Here is a 26991-nt window from a genome sequence, read left to right on the forward strand (position 1 = left end):
ATCAAAAAACAGACACAATTACTAAATAAAGTTTGGTCAACTAAGTTTAAACTAACTAAGTTCTCATCTACAAAAGTACCCACCAGTTGCATGTCTTTGTAAAATAAAATCCTAAAGAGCAGCCGCAGTTTTTGCAAACTTTGCAAGCCAAAGGTCTGAGAACGCTGCAGCCATGGTGACTGTTGCTAAGGAGTATGTTGGCAGCAGAGGGCGCCGTTGCTTGGGAACAGAAACCTCCATGCTGATTGGTCCATTTTAAACTTTAGTATTATCGATTTGTTTTGCCAGGTAAATTCGTGTTTTATTACTTAACTTTACACTTTATTAAATAAAATTAGCCAGTTACTTGTCAATTTACATAAATGTCACAAGAAAACACGGAAAAACGTTAGTATAACACACAATATATGACTTGAATCGAGGACTTAAGGTCAAGGTGCAGATATTGGGGCATCTTATTCTCACTGAGCTCTTCCCAGAGTTTGAATAAAGTTAGTTTGTTAGTCAGAAAACGTGGGACAACCTCAGAAAAGACACACACCCCGTTGAGCTTTCGGATGTTTCCTCCACCACTAAATAATGGACAGAAAGCTGAAAGACATCGTGAACACAATACATTTATTTAAATACTGGAGCTTCATTTTACTATTGCACAAAGAAGACAACAAATGTGTTCAACTGACTTAAAAAATAAAAATAAAAAAAATAATAATAAAACAGCCTAATGTGCGTGGCAGTCAAACGAGGCCAGGTACGAGGCCAAACCAGGAAGTGGAATAAACCAAGTAGACTAGAAGAAGGGGGCGCTTGGACTGTACCAGGTGGGGTAGATTAGAGGGGTGTTTGATTTTGTTTTCACTGTTACTATAGTGTTTTGTACATATTTTGCACATATTCTTGTTTATTTTTCTACTATATTTAGTTATTTATATGTTTTAATAGTTTTGTTGTTTGATTTAAGGAATTAATCACAAACGTGTTATTAAAAACGTGATTTTTAATAGCTTCCACCTGAAATAGTACTCTATATCATCGTATTTTCCGTTCATCGATCCCAATGATGTAACAGCCCCTCCAGTCGTAACAAAGAGTTTTCAAACAGATGTCTCACTCTGATTTTTTGTTTGCAGACGGTTTTATTTTCAGTCAGTAGTTTCCATCTAATTTTCCATTGCAAATAAATTATTTCTGTTTAGTAAATTACTTATTTGCAGTTCAGAGTTTCTGGGCTCATTATAAATTATATTTTCTTTAGTTATCTAGGCTGACATTTTGAGAGATATTTTTTTCCTCTATCCACACGGTGACACATCTCGACATATAAACGATCTTCGGTCACACGCCCAGCCTCAGCACCAGCGCATCCTTTCTCCACGGGGCTTTTCCCCTCATCTCTATGCGCACCGAGAGCAGGGGAAACAGAGAGGCGTGAGGCCTTCGTTGTAAGGACAAACCCCCTCGTTCTTCTCCTCCCGGGGCTCGTTTGTCGCGGTCCGTTATGTCTTTGAGCCTGCTCCCCCTCTCGCCATGCCCGCTGCTGAACGCTACCCGCCGCCGCTGCTGCTGCTCCTCTTTCTGTTCTCGTCGCTGTTGATTTCCTGCCTGGATGGGGCGGCGGAGGGCGGCGGCCTGCTCTCCTCCTCCTCCTCCACCTCCTCCTCCTCAGCTTTGCCCGGGGACAATGGCCTCACAGCCGCGGTCGGAGAGCCGTCTGGTACCGATACGGCCGCTCCGGGGCAGTTTCTCAGCCCCTCGCCTCTGGTAGCAGGTAAACAAACACTGGGGTCATTGTTGGAGAAAATGGAAATGAGCTGCAGACGTAGCACAATCTAATTAACTGATTCTGTTAAACTGAAGCTAATAACTGTTTTATGGCAAAATTATTAAAAAAAAATCTGCGTCATAATCTCATTATATCATATGCTTCTTATGATATATATACTGTACGTTCAAGTTTCTGGATCATAACCTAAAGCCTCTGCAAACTAAGCATCCAGAGCATTTTGTATTGATAAAATATTGGATGTAATTCACAGGCAGTCTAAGAGGATTAAGGTGTATAATGTGGAGGTTTAAGGGATTAGAGGTTTCTGGCCTGAGAAGGTGATATAATAATGGAGGAGCTGCCATGTCTGTGTTTACACACTGGAAAGCAGCATCTGTGGTCATAAACAAACAAACAAGAAGCTTTTACTTATATTCTTATATTTAAAAACAGGTGATTTGCCTTTAATTTGAAGAAGAGTTATCCTCCAGCTTTAAGTACCGGAGGAAGCGTCTTAACATCGCAGCGTCTCCTCTCTGCTGTCACTTGGTTTTGATCTATTTTTCATCCTCCCAGCAACTCAGCTGCGCTTGCCTCATCACTTTTTCATGCCGAGAGAAAGGTTACAGAGCGCTGCCGAGAGGACGTGGCGCTGCAGAGACACGTGTGTGCCAAAGGCTGGTTCTATGCAAATAACCCTGTGTTGTCTTCTATCCAGATCCCCTGTTTGCCCTGAAGGTCCTGGTGAGGGATGTGGTGACCCGGCAGCCACTGTCGGGGGCTTCAGTGGACGTCTACGTGAACCACACAGTGAGGAGTTCTGCCCAAACAGGGGAGAGAGGGGAGGTTCTGCTGTGGGTAGCGTACAGCCCAGGCCTGAGTCTGACTCTGCTGGGACGCATGGAGGGCTACGTCCCCAGCCCGCTGCCCTGGAGCACCTCCAAGAGACCAAGTGAGAAGTAGATTATTGTTGTATCAGACACAGTTATGTGAGGATTTAACAACACTAGAATTAAGGGAGGCTCGTCTTCACACGCTGCATTATTCATGATCATTAAAGACTAATGAACTGTCTGCGACAACATACAACTTGTCTCAGAGGTTTGTTCATGATGAAGCGGTTTCTGTGTAACCGAAAGCTGCGACCGATTTGAGTCTTATTGATTGTTTCAGCAGCAGCATGTGGAGTCGAGGTGACTCACGCTGGCCTCAGCGAAGCGTCTTTGTCCTGCGCCCAATTGAATTCAAAAAGGGAGGGGGTAGTGGGGGGGGGGGCTCTCTCTCCGGTCACACTCATCTCACTGCTCCTTTGTCCCACTTCCTGCTTTGCTGGTGTGAATATGACAGGGAAGCAGCAGGGAGGTGGTGATTCATAGCGAGGATGGAGCAGGTGTTCTGCAGGACAAATAAAAAAAACAAAAAATGGAAACAGTGTCGGGACCCGATGTGCTCTGCTCTGCATCATCAGAGGCGCCTCCCTTTTGTGTTGCCGAGCCACACGACTGGCAAGAGCCTTGACTAAGTAATGCCATCTGCTGGTGACTTTGCAGGCCTACAAGTCACACCAGAAGATGTAATGGTTGACATGATTATGTCAACAGATATGTGTTTCTCTGTAAAATAACCTAAAATGTTACAGTCAGTGTTTGATTCCCGACCTTTTTATTTGTCTGCTTGCAGTTTTCTCCGCTGTGACGTTGCTGCTGCTCCCTCACAGTCAGGGGAACATTTGGCTGTTTGACGACTCTGTACTCATCACCGGGAAGTTACCTGGTAAGGGTTTTCTTTAGGCTGCATGCTACATTTAAAGGCCTTGAGTTGCTGACTGGACCAAAATGTGCCTAAACTCGCACTGATCGCCCAGCTTCATCTTTTTGCAGACAGCTTGTCCCAACCCAAGGTGAAGTTCCCCAAGAACCTCCTCACGATCTCGGATAAAAGCAACATCTCCTCAGTGATGGCTTACCTGACTGTGCCGCAGCGCCACCTGGCAAAGAACTGTGCCATCTGCACTCCTGGCATCATCAGCAACAAATCAGGTTAAAGTTAAAGATTAAAGATTAAATCCACAAAAAGTTGAACTCAAAGAAAAACATGATTCACCATTTAAATGCTTGACTCCTCTGCAGTACTCAGAAGCATCGAGCTGACGGCGGCGGCGGCCGTCAGTGTCCTGCTGTACTCTGGTGGTGAGCAGCTCCAGGTTCGAGGGCCCATCCAAATCAGCCTGCCACTGGGGCACAACACACACCTAAGGGCCTCTGAGACTGTACCAGCCTGGGCCTTCAACACGAAAACAGGTAGGAATAATAAACTTACCGGAAGTTTGGTAAATTGGTAGATAAAATACGTGACAAGTAAAGCTAATGTTTATGCTGTCTGAAGGTGCCTGGGAGAATCAGGGTCTGGGAATTGTTAAAACCGTTGGTCATGAGCTGGTTTGGACGTACACTGCTTCCCATCTGGGATACTGGATCGCTGCCCCCCTGCCCTCATCAAGAGGTACATGCCTCATCTGCTTTTATTACCAAATGCTCATAAATGCCTCCTGTCTACTTACACATGTAACTTCTTAGACTATTTAGGACATGCAAGCTCTTTGGATTTCATATCTTACCACACATACCTGTTGATGGGAATCCTGGGAGGGACTCTGGCTGCAGTGATCGGACTTCTATCCTTGCTGCTTTGTTACTGTGGGTAAGAGATCTCCGATATGTTCACTCTATATAAAAGTCTCATTTGCAGGGGCCTTGGAAATCTCTGGGTTTATTAGTATTGTTCAGTATTTGGCTAAAAGTCTTGCCTATGCCCTGAATAAGTTTGTTTGTGTGCAGAGGTTCTCATCGAGGGCCCAGGAGGAGGAGAGCACGCTTTTCCAAACTCACAGTGGTGAAAAAAGATCAAACCACCTCAACCCACTTGGAAGAGGGCTTGTTGTTCCGGTCTGGTGACAACAGCCTGGCCTCCTGCAGCGTCCAGTGCGAGCCGTCATCCACACCGAGGCACAAAGCCAACTACAACATCTACGTGGAGGACCCGGGCGGTCGACCCGGGGCTCCTCTTTATGAGAACATCGCTCCCGATCGGAAAAAGGGTCCCCAGCCGTCGTCTCACTACATCAACAGTGAAGAAGTGGCTCGGCTAAGGGAGAAGTCGGAGCAGAATCGGGTCAACATCAACTCTGACAACTTCTTTCAAGATAAGCTGGTTCATATCTACAACCAGCCGGTGGCTATTATTCAGGCTCCAGAGCTCTTCGGTGCTCAGGAGCAGCAACTTCCAGGCTGCAAGTCTGCCACTTTCCCTCGCAATGGAGTCGAGTATGATGCTCACTCAGAGCCTGCAAGTAAAGACAGCTACACACAGACACTACCCAAAGCCCCTCACCACCACTCCCAAGGGGGAAGCAGCCCACAGCAGAGCAGCCGCGATGATCCCCAGCCTCTGGAGACCCCTCCCCCAGGACAAGGCCCTAATGCTGGTGTGTGGGGACGCTACAGCAATCTGCTTGAATCCTCTGTCTCCGTGCCCGGGACTCTAAATGAGGCGGCTGGTATGGAGGCCTTCAGGAGTGGGCATGGTGTGCCCAGTGAGTTGCAGGGGATTTCAGAGCGCACCCTGCTAGAGCTGACCCGCGGAAAGTCCTCGTCATCTCACCCCAGGGCCTGGTTTGTGTCCTTAGACGGGAAGCCGGCTGCCCAGGTTCGACACTCCATCATTGAGCTCCAGAGCCGCCACCGCCCGCCGAGCAGCAACGACACCAGCCTGGACTCAGGAGTCGACATGAACGAACCTCTGCAGAACATCCGCGAGACAGAGCGGGACAGACCTTCAATCAGGGCCTCTTCCCTGCCCCACCACAGCCGAGGCGGGCGCTATGGTGAAGAGCAGGACCTGAGCAGTAGTGAAAGCGGCACCACTGCTACCTGTACGCCAGAGGACCCTTCACTGAGGAACATTTTAGACGGGAGCAGTGGGGCTATTCCCAATATTCCCGAGGAGCGGGATGGGATGGATACATCCAGCGCTCAGGAGGACAGCGAGTCGAGAGGTACGCCGCCCCCACGGCGCCTGAGGAAGGTGCGAGAGAAGGGGAAGACAGAAAAGAGGAGTGCCAAGCACGTCCGGGAAGGCAGACCTCTGACCAAGAGAAGTTAGAGCATGGCTCACATCACCACAAACATCTTTTCATCAGTTAAACGTCCCATGATTATCCATTTAACCCACACCGAGTGACTCCAGTCACCTTTTACCACTTGTGTTCACACAGGCATTGTTGTTGTTATGTGATTGTACAACTTTGCCAAAGAATGCGTAAGCTAGCTCAAGAAGTAAAGCAGAATCTATGTCATTTGGAAGCATCATGTAGCTGCTGTTAGACAAGTACGTGCACCATTGTTCTCCCCATTCTCCAGAATCTGATCACCAGCGAGATTCTTCACAGCAAATGTCCGTGTGAACACGATATCCCATATTCCCCAGTGCTGGCATTATAGAGGGTGCCTTCTTACTGCCTGTAATCGTGAAATATGATTCTATGAAGTCACAGTATTTGTCAACTCGTACAATTTGGTGAGTTTGCAGGACAGACACAGGTCTATTTGTAGTGCACTTATCCTCACCATAAATGCCTGCTGTAAATTAAATAACACTGAGAAGCTTTCGCTATTTGCAATGCTCACATCTTGTTTAGGCCATGTTGCCTCATGTCACTTAAAATGAGCCTCTGGGATTTGTCGACAACTAATCTTCTTCAACTTTCCACCCGACCCTGGACTCTGATGGATTTCAGAGCGAACCTTTGATGTATATTGCAAAGCTAAGCTGCCATTTTCAAGGTTTAAAGCCTACAGTTGTTTTTTTAATGCATGAAATCGAATGTTTCCTTGTGTCTATGAACATATTTTGCATTTTACTGTAGAGTTAACATTAATCATCATAGCTGGTAGATTACTTGGGGACTGGATTTTTACATTTTACTGTCTAGTCTTGAGGAGACTTGGTATTTTGCTGCCAACCACACTTCACGCATTATTGTTATTATTTTAAAAACTAAACATGTTGTCATGTGCAGTAGCATTATTCCTTATACACCATACAGATGGTGCCTTGGAGATCTGAATTTGTAGCTGTAACTTTATGCCCAGACCATTTGATATTGATCTTAGCAAAACTATAAAGTATTTTCTTCCTGATCAACAAAGTCATAGGATTGCATTTTTTTTATAAAATAAAAATAATCTTTATTGGCATAGCACTTTCAAGTGCTTCACAAAAACATAAACATCTGCATTTTTAAAAACGGATGAAAAACAGAACAATTAAAAGAAAAACTATAAAACAGTTAAAGAATTTAGAACTGAGAGATAGGACAAAGAAACGTTTTTCAATTTCAAATAAGTAAAATAAGCACCAGATCATGTGGTCAGTTTTAGCACAATAAGGAATGGAAATGTCATTGCTGTGGTCGCCGAGTCAGTAGTTCCAGACTGGAAATCTGTACAAATTTGGATGGATTCATTTTCCTCACAGGATAAAATTGTAAAAACTTTACTGTCCAATTCTTGAGTTTATAACTACACACCTGAAAATCCAATGACATTCCCATCAGCCTCAGCTGTGCATTCTGCTTAGCTGGCTAACTAGCATGCTAATATCCAGCAAACATACACCTGCTTAGCATGTTAGCACTGTCATTGAGAGCATATTGGCTTGGCGACATGACCAACTGGCTCAAAGCACAGCTTTGTCTGTGGACAGCGTCTCAGAGCTGCTAGCACAGATGCATAAAGTTGTATCAAATATTTCCACGAAGCAGTATTTTACTTGAGTACAATGTCAAACAATGTCATGTGTATATGTGCTTTTCATGCCTGCCCTCTACTAACTGACATAGCAGCTTGAGCCCCGAGTCCATTACCGTAAACCAAATTTTGCAGTTACAGCATCCCAAAAAAGTTCTGTGCAAAAGACAAAACCTACATAAATGGCCACAACAAAATGCCGAAAAAAACAGAACCAGAAGAACCATGAAATAAAGTTTGAAACTCACCACAAACACTGGAAAGTTTTACAAATAGCAATATTTTGAATATATTACATTTTAAAACAGAGTTTTGACACATTTAGTCTTCCATAAAGGTACTGAAGTTACATCCTTTCACTGAAGAGTTCATTTTGAGACTTCGTTCTGTACATTTATGTGTGTATATATATAAATATATCAACGCAACACTTTATGTATCATGTGGCAGTGATTTAATTCATTTGTGCCGTTCTAATCTAAAAACAAAGGTTTGAGAGGACAGCTGAGTGAAGAGGTTTTTTCCACATACTTTCATATGACCCGTGTCATCAATGTGAATTCTTTTAATGTTAATGTCTTTTTATGAGAGGTTTTTTTTAATGTAGCAGCAACCTGAGCACTTAAATGGAAGTACTTTCTCCTGCTAGTCGTCAGCTTAAAAAAACAAAACACAATATATCTCTGCTTCAGCTGCAACATGAGGAGTAGTCTGTGAACACTTTTTGCTGATTATTCTTGACGAAACAATTCCACTGCCACTTCTGTTTTCAAGTGATCTTTGCTGAATGTATTTGTACCGATTTCAGTGTGTTCGATAGTGTGCTCCTCTCATGTCTAGCCATCAAACCTCACAGGCTTCTGTTTCTCCCACAATGGACGCCTCTTTTGTTTACCTCTGTGATGATGGTAGTGTTATTAGTCTTGCCTTTTTGTGCACTAAATTAATAAACTTACTTGATACCAGGTTTTGTTCAGAAGCCTTCTCATCCAAGTTATTTTTGGTATATTGTTCACCTTTACAAGTTACAACAAAATGACAAATTTAAAATAACGAGATAAAACAATTAAGGAAATATTTTTCTACTTTTTAAATACTTAGGAAATCCGGTAAAAATGTAACAGTATTTCCGCCAGGTTATGATATAAGAACTGGAGTTATATACAGAAAAATAAAATTAAATAAAAGAACTCAAACATTGACCCTTGTGGACTCCCAAAAATTGTTCAGAGAAGCTTTGACATACTGCTATTGCTGCTTCAGCCTCTCTGGATCATCAGGACAGATCATTTCCCCCAGCTGTAGAGAGAAGAAACAACAGAGGAGATGATTTAGTGTTTCCAGAGACTCCTTTTCATCAGGTGTCAGTCAGTGATGCAGAGACTTTTAGCATCAAGTCTGTTTCCTCTGCAAATGTCTCATAAGTCCACAGAGGAAATAAACTGCTGAGAGTCATGAACGATTCATTACTGCACAAACAATTTAGTGATGGATTTACAGCTGTTCCATCTAAATAAAGAGTTTGAGTGTTGATGAACATCTCATGTGTTTCTGAAGCATCAGCTGACTAATAAACATTGAAGATATCTGATGAAACTAATTACAGAGATACAGATGTGATGACTGGACCTCAGCAGAGGTTCTGTTCTGTATAAAGACCACATGGTTACTAAATGTAATGATGGTTCTGTGATTTACAGGCTTCAGTCAGATTGATCTCAGAGCTGTGACAAAGATGAATCTGATCAGTTGTTTAGTTTTGAGGTGAGAGAACGAACATGACAAGCTTCAGGCTGATCTGCAGCAGTTGCAGGTTTACAAGAAACACTGGATCTCTACTGAAAGAAGCATGGACTCACTCCAACCCTGTACTGACCTCAGAGTCTCCAGTCTGTAGTGTGGATTCTCCACAAGATCAAGCAGCTGCTTCACATCTGATTCCTGCAGATTGTTTACACTCAGGTCCAGATTTTTCAGATGGGAGGGGTTGGACTTCAGAACTGAACCCAGATAATCACAGCTGATCTTTGACAAACTGCAGTACCTCAGTCTGAATAGAGAAAAAATGATGTTAGTGTAGAAGACAAAGTTCCAGCTTGAAATCATTCAGTGTTTCGTCATCTGTTCAGAGCTGAAAAAGGTTCAGAAAGTACAAGCTTAGAAAAAAAAGAAAAATTCTTCATATGTTTCACAATTCATCAGCAGTAAAATGAACATGGGTCTGCCACAGCCAATGGACTAAACCACAGAAGAAGAAAACAGATCAGCCTGATGTCTGTAGATTAGTGTCAAAACAACTTTCACATCATATTAATCTGAACACAAAAATAAAACATTTACCTCAGAGTCTCCAGTCTACAGTCTGGACTCTCCAGAAAACCACAAAGATGCTTCACTCCTGGATCCTGCAGCTCATTGTGACTCAAGTCCAGATGTTTCAGATGGGAGGGGTTGGACTTCAGAGCTGAGACCAGAATACTGCAACTGTTCTCTGTCAACTTGGCACGATTCAATCTGCATAAAGAATAAATGACGTGTTTATGTTTTAAGTGTGAAGATCACAGATGATTAACATGCTGCTGTCCCCATTTACATCTCTCATTTCAGAATCACTACTATATTGTGTGTGCGCTAAAGTATCAGTATCAATGATCAGACATTATCAGTGAAATCACATTGAAACAGAAACCAAAGGGCTGTCTGGAGTTCAAGCAAACTTTGAACCCGAGGGGTTCAGAGGATCTTCTGTTTACTCTTTAGCACAAAATAGAAATGTTCATTTACTTTAATTAAAGGGCATTGTCTACACTTTTGGCAATTTGTCTTTTGGGCTGACAGACTAAAGAAAGAAAGAAAACAGAAAATATGAACATACAAAAATGCACAACTCCTAAGACTGAAGTTCTGCATATACATCAAGTTCACAAGGAAATTAAATATATTCGGTCTACAATAGTAACAAACATTGAACTGACCCTAGAGTCTCCAGTCTACAGTCTGGACTTTCCAGAAAACCACACAGATGCTTCACTCCTAAATCCTGCAGATTGTTGTAATTTAGGTCTAGAAGCCTCAGATGGGAGGGATTGGACTTCAGAGCTGAGCCCAGAAAATCACCGCTGATCTCTGACAAACTGCAGTGGCCCAATCTGAAAAAAAAGAATAAAAAATGTTAATAAAGTCATTGATCAGATGTGTTCAGATCTGCTCATATATTATTACTCCACCATTGAGAGCAGGCTTTAGATGGTTCAGTAGAGAACATCTCATACTCCTCAACATACTCCTGGATTCTACTTCTCTGGTGTACCTCTTTAGGCTGATTGCCAGGGCTGCAGGTCTTTGCTTGGCAGTTTCCAAGACTCAGGTATGGACAGCTTGTTGTACTCCTTAGGTAATCTTAGACTAAAGACTAAAAACAAATGTATATCCATTTTTAATTATAAAAAACTGACCTCAGAGTCTCCAGTCTACAGTTTGGACTCTTCAGTCCAGCAGACAGCTGCTTCACTCCTGGATTCTGCAGGTTGTTGTAGCTCAGGTCCAACTCTGTCAGATGGGAGGGGTTGGACTTCAGAGCTGAGGCCACAATTTCACAGTGACTCTCCGAGAGGCCGCAGGCAGAAAATCTGTCATGGCACACAAACATAATCTTTAATAAACAGACACTTTATATTTACTTAATGCATTTGAAGACTCAACAGTTGGACACATCCTGTTTGACATTTTACTCTTCACATCAGTGGTCCAGCTTCTTATCCGATTGTGTTTCACATGAAACAATGAGTCTCAATAAGTCTCTCTCAAATCTGCATTGAGAAGCCTTACATTTAGACTTCCAAACTGTCCACGGTCTGTCAGTGTGATCCAATTCCACATTTGAATCCATAAAATCATCATGAGGCCATCATGACTAGAAAAGTATTCTCCGTACAGAAATATCCAAAAAAAAAACTTGCTTGTTAATAAGCAAGTTTTTTCAGGAGGAGTTCCTACTTAAACCTCAGACTTCCCTCCAATCCCCCAGAACTGAAGAAGCTACTCGGATGAGTGGTGAAACGTCTTCTGAAAAAACTCTACAAGTCCAGTTGCCTTTTTTGAACCTTTTTTGGATATACCATGACCTGGATGACTGAGAACCTTCACAGACATATTCTCCGAACAGAAATCACTGATTCTATTATTCTTGAGTTGAGATGCTGAGAAAGCTTTCAACTCAGTGGATTTCCTGTTACTACTCTTCTCTATAGCAACAAGTTAGAAAGCACGAGCTTCTTAAAATGGAACTCCATTTTAAGAAACAATATAGTGTGAACAACTAGAGAACTAAACTAATGTAAAATGAATTATAATGTTAATCTGGACTCACATAGCCTTTCTGCAGTTCCGCACAGCTGGAATCAGTCTCCGTCGTCCGTCCCATGATGTGTTGAACGTCGTCTGATCCAGCTCATCCAGAACCTCCTCTGACATCTGCAGCATGTATGCCAGAGCTGAGCAGTGGATCTCAGAGATTTTCTTCCCTGATTTGTTCTCTGACTTCAGGAACTCTTGGATCTCCTGATGAACTGAGAGGTCGTTCATCTCCATCAGACAGTGGAAGATGTTGATGTTTCTGTCGGGAGAAATGTTGTACATGTTCATCTTCTTCAGGTTGTTGATGGCTCTCTGGATGATTTCTGGACTGATGTCTGTCTGACCCAGCAGACCTCTTAACAGTCTCTGGTTGGACTGCAGACAGACGCCATGGAGGAAGCGAACCAACAGATCCAGGTGACCATTTATACTCTGCAGGGATTTCTCCATGACTCTCTTCAGAAAGAGATCCAGAGTTGAGTCATTGTAGTTTTGTCCCAGGAGGTCCTGCAGTACCTCTGTCTTCCTGTTGGTGTAACAGTGGATCATGTAGACTGCAGCCAGAAACTCCTGAATGCTCAGATGGACGAAGCAGAACACCTTGTCCTGGTACAGTCCTCTCTCCTCTATAAAGATCTGTGTCAACACTCCTGAGTACACTGAGGCTGCTCTGATATCGATGCCACACTCTGTCAGGTCTGATTCATAGAAGATCAGGTTTCCTTTCAGCAGCTGATCAAAAGCCAGTTTTCCCAGAGACTCAATCGTCTCCCTGGTCTCTGGACTCCAGTGTGGATCTGTTTCAGATCCTCCATCATACTTGACCTTCTTCACTTTGCTCTGAACCACTAGGAAGTGGATGTACATCTCGGTCAGGGTCTTAGGCAGCTCTCCTCTCTCTCTGGTTTTCAACACATCCTCCAGAACTGTAGCAGAGATCCAGCAGAAGACTGGGATGTGACACATGATGTGGAGGCTTTGTGATGTCTTGATGTGGGAGATGATCCTGCTGGCCTTCTCCTCATCTCTGAATCTCTTCCTGAAGTACTCCTCCTTCTGGGGGTCATTGAACCCTCTGACCTCTGTCACCATGTCAACACACTCAGGAGGGATCTGATTGGCTGCTGCAGGTCGTGTGGTTATCCAGAGGTGAGCAGAGGGAAGCAGTTTCCCCCTGATGAGGTTTGTCAGCAGCACATCCACTGAGGTGGACTCTGTAACATCAGTCAGGATCTCAGTGTTGTGGAAGTCCAGAGGAAGTCGACACTCATCCAGACCGTCAAAGATGAACACAACCTGGAACTCTTCAAACCTGCAGATTCCTGCTTCTTTGGTTTCAGTGAAGAAGTGATGAACAAGTTCCACCAAGCTGAACTTTTTCTCTTTCAACACATTCAGCTCTCTGAAAGTGAACGGAAATGTGAACTGGATGTCCTGGTTGGCTTTGTCTTCAGCCCAGTCCAGAGTGAATTTCTGTGTTAAGACTGTTTTCCCAATGCCAGCCACTCCCTTTGTCATCACTCTTCTGATTGGTTTATTTCTTCCAGGTGAGGCTTTAAAGATGTCTTCTGGTCTGATGGTTGTTTCTGGTCTGTCTAGTTTCCTGGATGCTGTTTCAATCTGTTGTTCATCACTCACCTCTGCAGTCTCTCCCTCTATGATGTAGAGCTCTGTGTAGATCTCATTCAGAAGAGTTGAGTTTCCTGCTTTAGCAATCCCCTCAAACACACACTGGAACTTCTCCTTCAGAGTAGATTTAAGTTTACGACAAGCTCCATCAGGAGTTCCTTAATGAACACACAATATATAATTATTTCAATAAATTACAATAACTATTTCATCATTTCATTCCCCTAAAGAATAAGTGTTTGAATATATCTTGCTCCATCTCATGAGACATTAGTAAATGTTAAAATTATTCATCAGGTTCAATGTTCACAGAAATCCTCTTACTGATCTGCAAACATTCAGCCATCTCCTCCTGACCACTGAGAACATCTGGGTGATGCCCCTTCCTAGATATATTATCAATGTTTTCAGTCCAGCCTCTCTTCATGGACATCCCGCTAGCGTCAGGTTCAGGCTTCCTAAAAAAAAAAAAACACAGGGCAGATTCTATAATGAACCCAGAAGACCTTGAGACAAGATCTTTAAAACATAAAACACTGTGAAAAGCTGTTTTGTTCATCAATCCACTCTGAGTGAACCACAAACCACCAAGAAAGCATAGACATGCCTCTTTACTTCCAAACAGTAACATTCAGGCGTGTTTGATAATGATGGACTGAGTACTGACTGCATCTGAGCTCTGCTGCTCTCTTAATTTCTCCTGAAATTTTTTTAACATGAACAAATAGTCAAATAAAATTCTGTCAATCAAAAGAATCAATAAATTACAGTGAAAACAGGAAAAAATATATACTCTCAGTTATAGTTTACCTCTGATCATCAGGGGAAACTTGTTCGTTAAAGGTAAAGAAAGCATTTTTTGAGTGGTCACTCTTGAAGGACACACAGCTGGGTGTAGGGGAGTGTGGCCTCTGATGGATCCTGAAAGAAAAACAGAAAATATATCAGTCAGTGCATTTTTGTCTCACTAGTATGAGGCTGGTTATACTCAATAATTTGAAGACAAAATAGAAATAATTCATTCATTCATTCATTCATCTTCTATACCCGGTTATTCCTGTTAAGGGTCGCGGGGGTCTGCTGGAGCCTATCCCAGCTGTCATCGGTCGAGAGGCAGGGGTACACCCTGGACAGGTCGCCAGTCCATCGCAGGGCTAACACAGAGACAGACAACCATTCACACTCACAAGCACACCTACGGCCAATTTAGAATCACCAATTAACCTAATGAGCATGTCTTTGGATGGTGGGAGGAAGCCGGAGTAAACAGAAATAATTATGTATGTCAAATACATTTCTATCCATCCAACCAATAAATAGCAGTCAAAGGTGAATAGGAAGAATAATTTACCTCTGATCATCAGGGGAAACTTGTCCGTTAAAGGTAAAAAAAGCATTTTTTGAGTGGTCACTCTTGAAGGACACACAGCTGGGTGTAGGTGAGTCTGGTCTCTGATGGATCCTAAAAGAAGAACAGAAAATATATCAGTCAGTGCATGTTTGTCTCACTAGTACGAGACTGGTTATACTCAATAACAATTACAAAATAGAAATAATTATGCATGTCAAATAAATTTCTATCCATCCAACCAACAAATAAAAGTCAGAGGTGAATAGGATGAATACTTTACCTCTGATCATCAGGGGAAACTTGTTTGTTAAAGGTAAAAAAAGCATTTTTTGAGTGGTCACTCTTGAAGGACACACAGCTGGGTGTAGGGGAGTGTGGCCTCTGATGGATCCTGAAAGAAAATATATCAGAGAGGTGGCTTTGATACGTCTCTATACTCGTCTCTCAATGTTCTTTGTATTAAAGGGAGTGAGAGCAACAGGTCTGTAATCGTTAATGATGATAATAAAGGAGCTGAGAGTTGAGCTCTGACATGTAGAAGAGTCATGGACAGTTAAAGATGTTCATCTCACCTCTGATCTTTGGTCTGGTTCTCATGCTCCCCACTGAGAGTGGTTTTAGAGGGAGGGACTCCCTCCTCTCTGTCCTCACACTGATCCATGCTGCTGGATTCACAACAGATCACACACACTTTCTACCTTCATCTGCAGAGGAAACACAAATCATTCAGCTGAACATCAAATCCTTCACATCATTGGTCGTGAAGCTGCAGAAGTGAAAACAGACACAGACTCTGCAACTGCATCAAGAAACTTTACGTTTTATTTTGAAAGGTTCCACAGGAAACAGCAGCAAACACTTAGTTTTATATAAATAAAAACATAAAGCAGTTTCATTTTTATAGAAGGCAAACAGATCAGATAATCATCATATTGTTTGATTCCAATGAATCAATGATGAAGCGATGTTACTATAAAGGCAACGTATCCCCCTCTATATAATGTACAGTCTCTGTCCGACTATCACGTTTTATTTTACAAATAGATCATGTCTAATAATTCAAGTGAATATAAGAGTTTCTTCATCAGAAATATCATCGTGGAAAACGCGTTGCTGTTATGAAGAATAAATCGTTTAAACTGGATGAAACTGAAGCAGAGTAACGTCCGTTCACCTGAATCAATGCGCGCTCCCGAGGCTCACCCGTCTCTGCAGTGCTCACACACACAGACACAAAATGGCGGATAGATTTACAGTTGCCTTTACATTTTCAGCTCCGTCTCAGTTAACGCGAACTATTTCTGAAGTATTTTTGCTGGAACTAAGTTGATATTAAAGAGTTAAACACAAACTGCTGACTTTACCCTCAGACAAGGGTTTACACGGAGAAAAAGATCTGCGACACAACGTTGAAGGAAGTGAAAGTAAATTTAGACTTAAATCTGAGGCTGGATCCAGATTAATGAAGATTCAATAATTTAATTTAATTTAATCTGATCATCCAGCGAACCATATATGAAATAATACTTTAGATTGATCTTCAAACTGACTAATAAAAACTTAATGATGAAATAAGTGAACATCTTAAACATTACAGAGCAGAAACAAACAGTAAAGTTACTGAAGACAAAATTAAAGCTCTAAACATATCAAACTTACAGCTAATTCAATCACTCCAAAGAGCTGAAGAAGACTCTATTCCACCCCTGGACACTTAAGAATTAAGACTTAAGACAGGGTGAGATATTTCCTGGAACGAGTCAGGGTTTCATCTGCGATCGAGGCAGAACAGGAAGGAGGGATGTAGATTTTCACAATAAGATGACAGTTTATCAGGTATATTTGGTCTTGATCCATTTAATTGCTGTTATTGTCAGTTTGAAATAACTTTAATTTATTTCACGTGTAGGATCTTCTATATCATTGTTTTCAGTTTTCGGTTTAATTCAGTTTCACAATACTGAAAAGACATAACCTTAATGCTGATAATTAAAATAATATGTCACAGAGAATATTTTTACTTTTGATACTGATTGTCAGTGCAGGACTGGAGTATTTTACTACAGTGTGGTGCCTTTACTAAAGTAAATGATCTGAATAAACCCTCAGTTCAACAAAGCTATCTACTGTGAAGGATTCATTTTTTCCCTCCTCATTATGAACAAACACAATGTTGACTGACGGCTTCTGGAAACACTCATCTGATAGTTTCTATGTTGTAGAAAAACATGGTCTGCAATGTTATATCTAAAAAACGCGTTTATGATGCTTTTCATTCATAAATATTCAGTGATTAACTCCAGACCATGCGGGTTATTCATAGGATTTGGTGACCTCCTGTGGTGAAACACTGAACTGCAAGAGCGTTAACATGACAGTCACTGACAGGAAGAGGACACAGACACAAAGTGAGGTGAGAACTGAAAACAAAGAACAGGATTTATTCTCCTGACTGAACACAGTGAGTGTCTGCTCTGTCATTGATCTCTTCAACAGTATTACATTAACAGATTGTAGTATATAATAAGGATGCTGTTGCGTCTGAGCAAACTATTATTTATATGTAGCAGTGGGACCTTGTAGATGAGGACTAATGCATACATTCAGGCAAACAGCAAAACAAGACAACACTTAAATATCATGTTTTCCCTGAACTGTCCTTGAATGATGAACTGAAAGTGGAGACAGCAGTAAGATGATGACTAGGTTCATCTGTTGAGCTTCTGTTGCTGTAATGTATTGTTTAATTTTTTTAACAGTGTATTCTGGCCTTTCATTGAATTGGCTAGAAGAAAAAACAGGAGGATTACATTAGATATGGTCTGAAGAAACCACCTATGACTCCCTCAGTAAAAAAAATCTTTTCTTCTCAAACCATAAAAACATTTAAATCATTAAAGTTCAAATGACCTGTGATGGACGTTTGTCTCCCTCTCATGGTGTCAATGTGAACTGGAAGACACCCAGAAACTATTATGATCACTAGCCTCTACTGGTCACTGTCGGTAACTACAACTGTCCACATCCAATAATACTCACGTTCACATTTACTGCAGTGTTGTCAATGACAATGTGAGTTGTTTGTTTACACATTTTGTTCCGCAGGAAAGTTTGTTCCACAGGAAATATCAAAGATTTTATATTGTGAATGCACTATATTTATTTTCACACCTGTAATTGTTGGTTGTTGCAAGAATACGGTTTTCTATAAAAAAAAGTTATGAAATATGTCAATAGTTAATTGATTATCACAAAAAACAATGTGATGTAATAGTACTTAAATTATTCACATTCTCAAAGAACAAATAATTTACAGACAAATCCACAATAAATTTATCTTCAGTTACAATCTAAAATGAAATGATTTACTTTGCTTTATGAATAAAATTAAAATGCGAATTTATCACATTTTTACTTTTGCTATGTTAAGTACACTTTCCTGACAACTTTTAAAGTTCATTGACACACAGGCCAACAAATCACCTGCCACTTTCAACATGCATAACAAATATGTGAAGGGTAAAAATAACATTTACCTGTACATTTTAAAATATTGTCTTTTACCAGAATATAAGATTTGTTTTAATGGCTTGCAAATTAAAAGACAACACTTTATTTTACAACTAATCTATCTTGCAACTAACTCTGACTCATAATTTCCTAAAACATAATCTGTTATTTACCATAATCTCCGAGAAAGACAGAAAAACAACCAAAAACCAACTCTAAATAATGACTCTTGGTTTCTTGGTGACTCTGACCTGCTGTGCATTAATGAACAATATTTCAGTCATCTGCAAATTAAAGCTTCTGAAGCGATGATTTGGTGAAGACGACTGTTCCAAGATGCTAGAATCTACTAATTGGACAGACAAGTGAAGACAGACATGAGAATACCAACGGTGAGAAATAACAGAAAGGACTGTTGATGCTGGCAGGTTTACGTAAAAGAATATTTGGTTTGTTGGTAATGTGTTTGAATAATACAAGAGGAGCTGGACTGTTTTTGTTCATGCAGTGCAGCTCTGTTGACATAGCTCATCCTCTCTCAGTACACACCATCATGTTGAGAACAATGGCCAACAGCTGCAGAGAGAAGAAGAAACAACAGAGGAGATGATTTAGTGTTTCCAGAGACTCCTTTTCATCAGGTGTCAGTCAGTGATGCAGCACATCCAGTGTAAAGAGCAGCAGGGACTTCAGTCCTGTTCAGAGCATCTGTGGAGCTCAGCCAGCTTCCTTTCAGCTCTCATGTTAATGTGTTGGAGCTGGAAGCTCACAGACTTTTAGCATCAAGTAAGATTTCTCTCAAGTCCACAGAGGAAATGCTGAGAGTCATGAACGTTTCATTACTGCACAAACACTTTAGTGATGGATTTACGGCTGTTCCATTTAAATAAAGAGTCTGAGTGTGTTGATGAACATCTCATGTGTTTCTGAAGCGTCAGCTGACTAATAAACATTGAAGATATTTGATGAAACTAATGACAGAGATACAGATGTGATGACTATACCTCAGCAGAGGTTCTGCTCTGTATAAAGACCACATGGTTACTAAATGTAATGATGGTTCTGTGATTTACAGGCTTCAGTCAGACTGATCCCAGAGCTGTGCTGTGTTCAAAGATGAAACTGATCAGTTGTTTAGTTTTGAGGTGAGAGAACAAACAGTCTGAGATCAGATTTGATGAATGAGGACCACTGTCATCTATTCATCTAGTAAGGCTTTCAGCTGGAATCCAGATTTATTTCCTGAAAACATGAACACAACAAGCTTCAGGATGATCTGATTGGCTGACTGTTGTCTCTGTCTTTCTGTCCAGTCTGTCTCCATTCTCCTCTGACAGCGTCTCTGAAGAAAGCAGCAGCAGGTTTCCAGGAAACACTTTTGATACTGTGTCTAGTAGTGCAGGACAAATAGAGTGAGAAACTCCTTTGTCCCCCCATCCCATCAAACTGTTTAACTACCACTCACTTGGGGGGAGGAGGACAAAAAGGAAATGGACTGAAAGACAGGGGGGCGCAGCCAGTTTCCTGATTTCCTGACTCTCTGACCTCTCTAAATAGTCTGCAATAACAGGGTGCAATAATAATGTGCAGTTGGTATTAGATAGATAGATGGTATCTATCTATCTATCTATCTATCTAGTACAATACTACTGAAAGAAATATAGACTGACTCCACCCCTCCACTCACCCCAGAGTCTCCAGTCTACAGTCTGGACTCTTCACAAGATCAAGCAGCTGCATCACATCTGAATCCTTCAGGTTATTCTTACTCAGGTCCAGATGTTTCAAATGGGAGGGGTTGGACTTCAGAGCTGAGACCAGAGAATTGCAGGTGATCTCTGACAAACTGCAGCGAATCAGTCTGAATAAAGAATAAAAGATGTTAATAAAATAATTGATAATCAATCACGTGTTCAGGTTTTAATGTTCAGATCAACATTACCGCGTCCTAATCAATGAACTGTTCTCTAAAATGAGTAGAGTGACTTTGTCCTTGTGTTATTGTGGATCATCATCATGTCAGCCTTCTACACTTTCAACTAACACTCATGTTTGAAATGAAAGACTAAATGCAGGACAACAAAAGAGAAAATATCACCAGGAGGAAATATCTTTGTGGGTGGAAGTTCTGTATTAATATAAATTAAGTTCAGTTTGTAATTAAACTAGTCAGATTCACAATAGTAACAGAGATCCAGTGAACTGACCTCAGAGTCTCCAGTCTACAGTCTGGACTCTCCAGAAAACCACACAGATGCTTCACTCCTGAATCCTGTAGCGGGTTTCCACTCAGATCCAGATGTTTCAGATGGGATGGGTTGGACTTCAGAGCTGAGACCAGAGAATCACAACCGATATCTGACAAACTGCAGTATCTCAATCTGAATAAAGAATAAAAGATAGTAACAAAATCATTGATAATCAATCAGATGTGTTCAGGTTTTAATGTTCAGATCAACACTACTATGTCATAATCAATGAGCTGTTCTCTAAAATGAGTAGAGTGACTTTGTCCTTGTGTTACTGTGGATCATCATCATGTCAGCCTTCTACAGACATCATCCAAACATCAACACAACATTCAGACAACTATTCATGTCAACACAGATCAATAACATGCTGCTGACCTCAGTCAAGTCTCTCATTACAGGATCAATATCGAATCACACGTGTTGGACAAACTGTTCATTAGTTCGTTGATTCCATGACCTTCTTCTTCCTGTATTTGGTATCTCAGTAGGTTTGTGTCATTAAAATGTTAAAGGAGAAGTAATTTCTTACACTGTAAGAAATTACTTGATGAGTTTCTTCACAGACAGTTTGAACAGAAATAATTATTACTGACTCCACTAACTCTTTAAATGTACATGTGAAACATCTGATAAAAACATTCAGCGAACTGACCTCAGAGTCTCCAGTCTACAGTTTGGACTCTCCAGTCCAACACACAGCTGCTTCACTCCTGAATCCTGCAGGTTGCAGTTGTCACTCAGGTCCAACTCTGTCAGATGGGAGGGGTTGGACTTCAGAGCTGAGACCACAACTTCACAGTGACTCTCAGAGATTCTACAGTAAGAAAATCTGTTATGACACATAAATATAAAATATGTTAATATGAATGAAGACACTTTATTATTTACTTCATGCATTTGAAGACTAAACAGTTGGACTCATCCTGTTTGATATTTTGTTCTTCACACCAGTGAATCAGCTTCTTATCTGACATGACACAATAATTCTCACCAGTTTCTCTTAAACCTGCAGACTTCTAAGCTTTTTGTTTAAATCTGCAAATGAATGGAGAAATAAATGGAGTTACGTTTAGTATCCAAAAAGCATTTAGAGAATGCAACTGGACTTGCAGAGTCCTCAAACCAACACTCCAAACAGGTTGATATCCCATCTGGGACTTTGCCAAAGGCTCAAAAAGATATAACAGAAAGGACAGAGAGGAGAAGAAAAACAAGAGGAAGAACATTGACATCTCCTACGTGGCTGGTGTATCGGAGAAACTATTTTGTTGTAAAGTGCACCAGGAAACACTGCATTCCAGTTTACTTCAAACTCGGTAAAACACAGTGCAGTGAGGATTGTACAGACTTTTACATGAGGGAAACCAAACAACCCATCCACAAACACCTGTCCCAACACAGGCGAGTCAGCTCTCAGGAAATGGTCCACCTACACCTTAAGGAGAAATGACTCTCCTTTGAAGAAAACAACATCCAAATCTTTAGAAAAGACAGATGGTCACTCCCTGGAGTAAAGGGAGCCATTTATGTCAGATTGGAAAAACTTTTCTAAACAGAGGAGATGGACTGAGATACACTGCTTCGTGGAAAAAAAAGTAACCACTTGGATTTAACTAAGCCAATAGGTTCGAGCCTCCTATTGGATAATTACTGCATGGGTGGTTATCTTTCAGCTGGCAACAAGTTATTTAACCCCAACTGATCCAATGAATAGTTTCTTATTTCTTAAACAACCATATCTAAAGATACATCCTGTAGTTGTGGAAAAAATGTTAATCTGTTTGAGAAGGTTCAAATCACTGGCATGCATCAATCTGAGGAAACATCAGGAGATTGCAGTAACTACTAAAATTGGGTTAAGAACTGTCCAACGCATTATCAAAAACTGGAAGGATAGTGGGGAACCATCGCATCAGGGTAAGAAGAGAGGCAGATGAAATGATGCTCCCATCATGCCTAGTGCCTACTGTATCTTTGGGATGTGCTGGAGAAGGCTCTGCACAGTGGTCAGATTCTCCCATCATCAATACAAGATTTTGGTGGAAAATTAATGCAACACTGGATGGAAATAAATCTTGTGACATTGCAGAAGCTTATAGACAATGCCACAGAGAACGTGTGCTGTAATCAAAGCTAAAGGCAGTCCAATGAAATGTTAGAGTGTGTGACCTTTTTTTTTTTTTTTTGGCCATGCAGTGTAGAATCTGCCATCAATTTACATTACAGTCTTAACTTCTGTCCACAAGAAGTTTCAACTCCATTCACAGTTGAAATTTAAAAACTCCACAAGTCCTGGTGCCTTTTTTAAACACCTTTTGGATATACCATGACCTGGATGACTGAGAACACAGATGAGTTACATTTAGGCTCCTTCCACACAGTCTGTCAGTGTGATCTGATCTCACGTCTGACTCCACAAAGTCATCATGATTAAAATGATAAAGTGTGGAAAACATCCCTTTAAAGCACATTTAGAACAGATTAAAAATGGCTAATTAATGTCTAAATCTATTATTCAATGGACAGCTCTAATATACTCTGTAGATAAATAAATGAAGATAAACAGAAGAAAAAAAAATGTGAAATGTAAGAAATAATAAATGCAATGTTTACATTAATTTAACAGCTTTAAACACAACCAACTGAAAAATCTCCATTCTCACAGTGTTTGAAACAGCTGGAGAACATCTAAACAAAACACAACTGACATGTAATGTTTGCAATAAACAAGTTAAACACAGTTTGATAGGGTAATAATTTTACAGTGTGAACATTTAAAGAAGTAAACTAATGTAATCTTATTTATAATGTTAATCACATCTGGACTCACAGAGCCTTTCTGCAGTTCCTCGCAGCTGGAATCAGTCTCTGTCGTCCCTCCCATGATGTGTTGTACTTGTTCAGATCCAGCTCATCCAGAACCTCCTCTGACATCTGCAGCATGTAGGCCAGAGCTGAGCAGTGGATCTCAGAGAGTTTCTTCTTTGATCTATTCTCTGACTTCAGGAACTCTTGGATCTCCTGATGAACTGAGCGATCGTTCATCTCCATCAGACAGTGGAAGATGTTGATGTTTCTGTCAGGAGAAACGTTGGACATGTTCATCTTCTTCAGGTTGTTGATGGCTCTCTGGATCATTTCTGGACGGATGTCTGTCTGACCCAGCAGACCTCTTAACAGTCTCTGGTTGGACTGCAGACAGATGCCATGGAGGAAGCGAACCATCAGGTCCAGGTGACCATTTATAATCTGCAGGGATTTCTCCATGACCTTTTTCAGAAAGACATCCAGAGTTGAATCATTGTAGTTTTGTCCCAGGAAGTCCTTCAGCACCTCTGTCTTCCTGTTGGTGTAACAGTGGATCATGTAGACTGCAGCCAGAAACTCCTGAACACTCAGATGAACGAAGCAGAGCACCTTGTCCTGGTACAGTCCTCTCTTCTCTTTAAAGATCTGTGTCAACACTCCTGAGTACACTGAGGCTGCTCTGATATCGATGCCACACTCTGTCAGGTCTGATTCATAGAAGATCAGGTTTCCTTTCAGCAGCTGATCAAAAGCCAGTTTTCCCAGAGACTCAGTCATCTCTCTGGTCTCTGGACTCCAGTGTGGATCTGTCTCAGATCCTCCATCATACTTGACCTTCTTCACTTTGGTCTGAACCACCAGGAAGTGGATGTACATCTCAGTCAGGGTCTTGGGCAGCTCTCCTCTCTCTCTGGTTTTCAACACATCCTCCAGAACTGTAGCAGAGATCCAGCAGAAGACTGGGATGTGACACATGATGTGGAGGCTTCGTGATGTCTTGATGTGGGAGATGATCCTGCTGGCCTGCTCCTCATCTTTCAATCTCTTCCTGAAGTACTCCTCCTTCTGGGGGTCATTGAACCCTCTGACCTCTGTCACCATGTCAACACACTCAGGAGGGATCTGATTGGCTGCTGCAGGTCGTGTTGTTATCCAGAGGTGAGCAGAGGGAAGTAGTTCCCCCCTGATGAGGTTTGTCAGCAGCACATCCACTGAGGTGGACTCTGTAACATCAGTCAGGATCTCATTCTTGTGGAAGTCCAGAGGAAGTCGACACTCATCCAGACCGTCAAAGATGAACACAACCCGGAATTCTTCAAACCTGCAGATTCCTGCTTCTTTGGTTTCAGTGAAGAAGTGATGAACAAGTTCCACCAAGCTGAACTTTCTCTCTTTCAACACATTCAGTTCTCTGAAAGTAAATGGAAATGTGAACTGGATGTCCTGGTTGGCTTTGTCTTCAGCCCAGTCCAGAGTGAACTTCTGTGTTAAGACTGTTTTCCCAATGCCAGCCACTCCCTTTGTCATCACTCTTCTGATTGGTTTATCTCTTCCAGGTGAGGCTTTAAAGATGTCTTCTGGTCTGATGGTTGTTTCTGGTCTGTCTAGTTTCCTGGATGCTGTTTCAATCTGTCTGACCTCATGTTCATCAGTGACCTCTGCAGTCTCTCCCTCTGTGATGTAGAGCTCTGTGTAGATCTCATTCAGAAGAGTTGAGTTTCCTGCTTTAGCAATCCCCTCAAACACACACTGGAACTTCTCCTTCAGAGTAGATTTAAGTTCACGTTGACAAACTGCAACTTCATGTTCTGAATGAACAAACAAGAAATAAAATATATCACTAAATTACACAGCAAGTATTCTATTTTTTAATTCTCATATGTGTTTGAATATATTTTGTTTTATCTCTTGAGACATTAGTAAATGTTTAATTTATTCATCAGGTTCAATGTTCAGAGAAATCCTCTTACTCCTCTGCAGACGATCAGCCAGCTCCTCTTGCTTCATTCTCCTCAGGAAGTTCAGTGTGATCTTCACAAATGCATCTCTGCTGCTCCTCCTCTGCTCTTCATCCCCACCCTCCAACACCTCCTCATCCTCCCTCTGACTCTCTAAGCATTCTGGGTAATCTGGACTCAGATCCCTCTGGATCTTCTTCAGCTGGTTCTTCACAAAAGTGACAATGTTGTCCTCCAGCAGCTGGAACAGAAAACTATATGAAGGACAACCAGACTGAAATCATGGAGACAAACATCAGATCCATGTTGGACAGACTGACAGTCCACTGGTCTACAAAGAGCAGCATGGAGATGATGGAGAGTAGTTGTTGTCCATGTACAGACCTTAAATATGGAGTCCAGGTGTGTTTGATGCTGATCAACAGACCGACCACTGAGAACATCTGAGCTCTGCTGCTCCACTCTGTGAATGAATCGTTAACAATTAGTTCACATTATTGTCTGCACCATCTGTAATCAATGTATGGTTTCCTCACAAACGTAAACCACTATGAGTTAATGTTTTCTGTAGTGAATGTTCTGATCATAATAATCTCCATTCTGACTTTCATGAGGAGATGAAACCAGTGATCAATTCTAAACCTGATGACTGAGGATCACCGAAAGTCCACATGTCTCAATCATCATTTTTTGTACTTAAACTGAGTTTCATAAACATCTACTCTCTGCTGCTGAACACTAATACAAACAACTGATCTGGATATGTTGAAATACATATGTGAGCACTGGTGTCAATGGTGAGTGTGTCGCTAAAGTTCATCTTTCAAGCCTTTTACATACAACGCTCCTTCAGATAACTGAGTTCTTCATCTTTCTGTGAGAAAATGGTTTCCACCGGCTTCCAAACAACTGCTATAGAATCACTTCACCACAGGGACAAATAGACAGTGTGTTGTTACAGGTGTTTGTTCTGTTAAATTGTTATAGCACCTCCCATAGGCCTTTAAGAGGAATGCAGTTTATTCATGTTTTTTTTAGATGTTTGCATTCTCATTTGTTGTTCAGTGTCACATGTTTTTGGTCACATGATCAGGAGGCATGGGTTAAGACTTCTTTTTTCACCCAGTTTCGTCTGCCTGTGTAAACCTTGGAGCAGCTTTGTGTTTCACACTACTACAAATAACCTGACCTCATGAAAACAGTTTACTTTCAATAAATGGGCATACAAGTTCATGTTGACAACTTATGTCCTGCCTAATCGTCATTGAAGCTACCTAGCCACTTCAGTCAAGTTAAAGTGTTTAGCTGTCTGGTGACGTGTGTCTTGCTACATGTTCAGGTGCCAGAACAGACAGCATCCTGAACTGTTTTCCTCTCAGAGTCCTTAAATGTCAGATGTAGAAGACCAGTTGTGCCGCTATCTGTCAGTAAGGTTATAAATTAATTTATATCTTACTTCTTTACAGTTCTTTTAAAGTTAATGTCGTCACCCTTTGATCTATCACTCTTCATACACACACAGCTGGGTTCTGGTTTCTGCTGCATCCTGCTGGAT

At 41.4% G+C, this 26991-nt stretch overlaps 3 protein-coding genes across 3 annotated transcripts; 1 reads left to right on the forward strand and 2 right to left on the reverse strand.

The window, feature by feature from the left end:
• Positions 1–1527: 1527 nt before the first annotated feature.
• fam171b (family with sequence similarity 171 member B) lies at positions 1528–5926 on the forward strand (the record flags this gene model as incomplete). Its single annotated transcript, XM_084574201.1, has 8 exons — positions 1528–1768; positions 2484–2717; positions 3446–3538; positions 3646–3804; positions 3895–4065; positions 4151–4267; positions 4351–4465; positions 4603–5926. 8 exons carry the CDS (start codon positions 1528–1530, stop codon positions 5924–5926), a joined length of 2454 nt encoding a protein of 817 aa, XP_084430327.1.
• Positions 5927–7019: 1093 nt separating this feature from the next.
• On the reverse strand, positions 7020–16728 carry LOC311509135 (NLR family CARD domain-containing protein 3-like). Its single transcript, XM_084574199.1, has 12 exons — positions 16568–16728; positions 15481–15612; positions 15189–15299; positions 14909–15019; positions 14368–14478; positions 13882–14015; positions 11942–13715; positions 11028–11201; positions 10548–10721; positions 9913–10086; positions 9449–9622; positions 7020–8871 (listed from the first exon to the last, which is right to left on the reverse strand). The coding sequence occupies exons 2-12, from the start codon at positions 15567–15569 to the stop codon at positions 8859–8861; spliced, it is 3039 nt and encodes a 1012-aa protein (XP_084430325.1). The 5' UTR covers positions 15570–15612; positions 16568–16728; the 3' UTR covers positions 7020–8858.
• Positions 16729–20101: 3373 nt separating this feature from the next.
• Positions 20102–25485, reverse strand: LOC311509138 (NLR family CARD domain-containing protein 3-like; the record flags this gene model as incomplete). Its single annotated transcript, XM_084574202.1, has 4 exons — positions 20102–20279; positions 21323–21499; positions 23501–25286; positions 25449–25485. The coding sequence occupies 4 exons, from the start codon at positions 25483–25485 to the stop codon at positions 20102–20104; spliced, it is 2178 nt and encodes a 725-aa protein (XP_084430328.1).
• Positions 25486–26991: the final 1506 nt, after the last annotated feature.

The sequence above is a fragment of the Chelon labrosus genome, assembly GCF_963514085.1.
Source record: "Chelon labrosus genome assembly, chromosome: 24".
In the NCBI taxonomy this organism is placed as follows: Eukaryota; Metazoa; Chordata; class Actinopteri; order Mugiliformes; family Mugilidae; genus Chelon; species Chelon labrosus.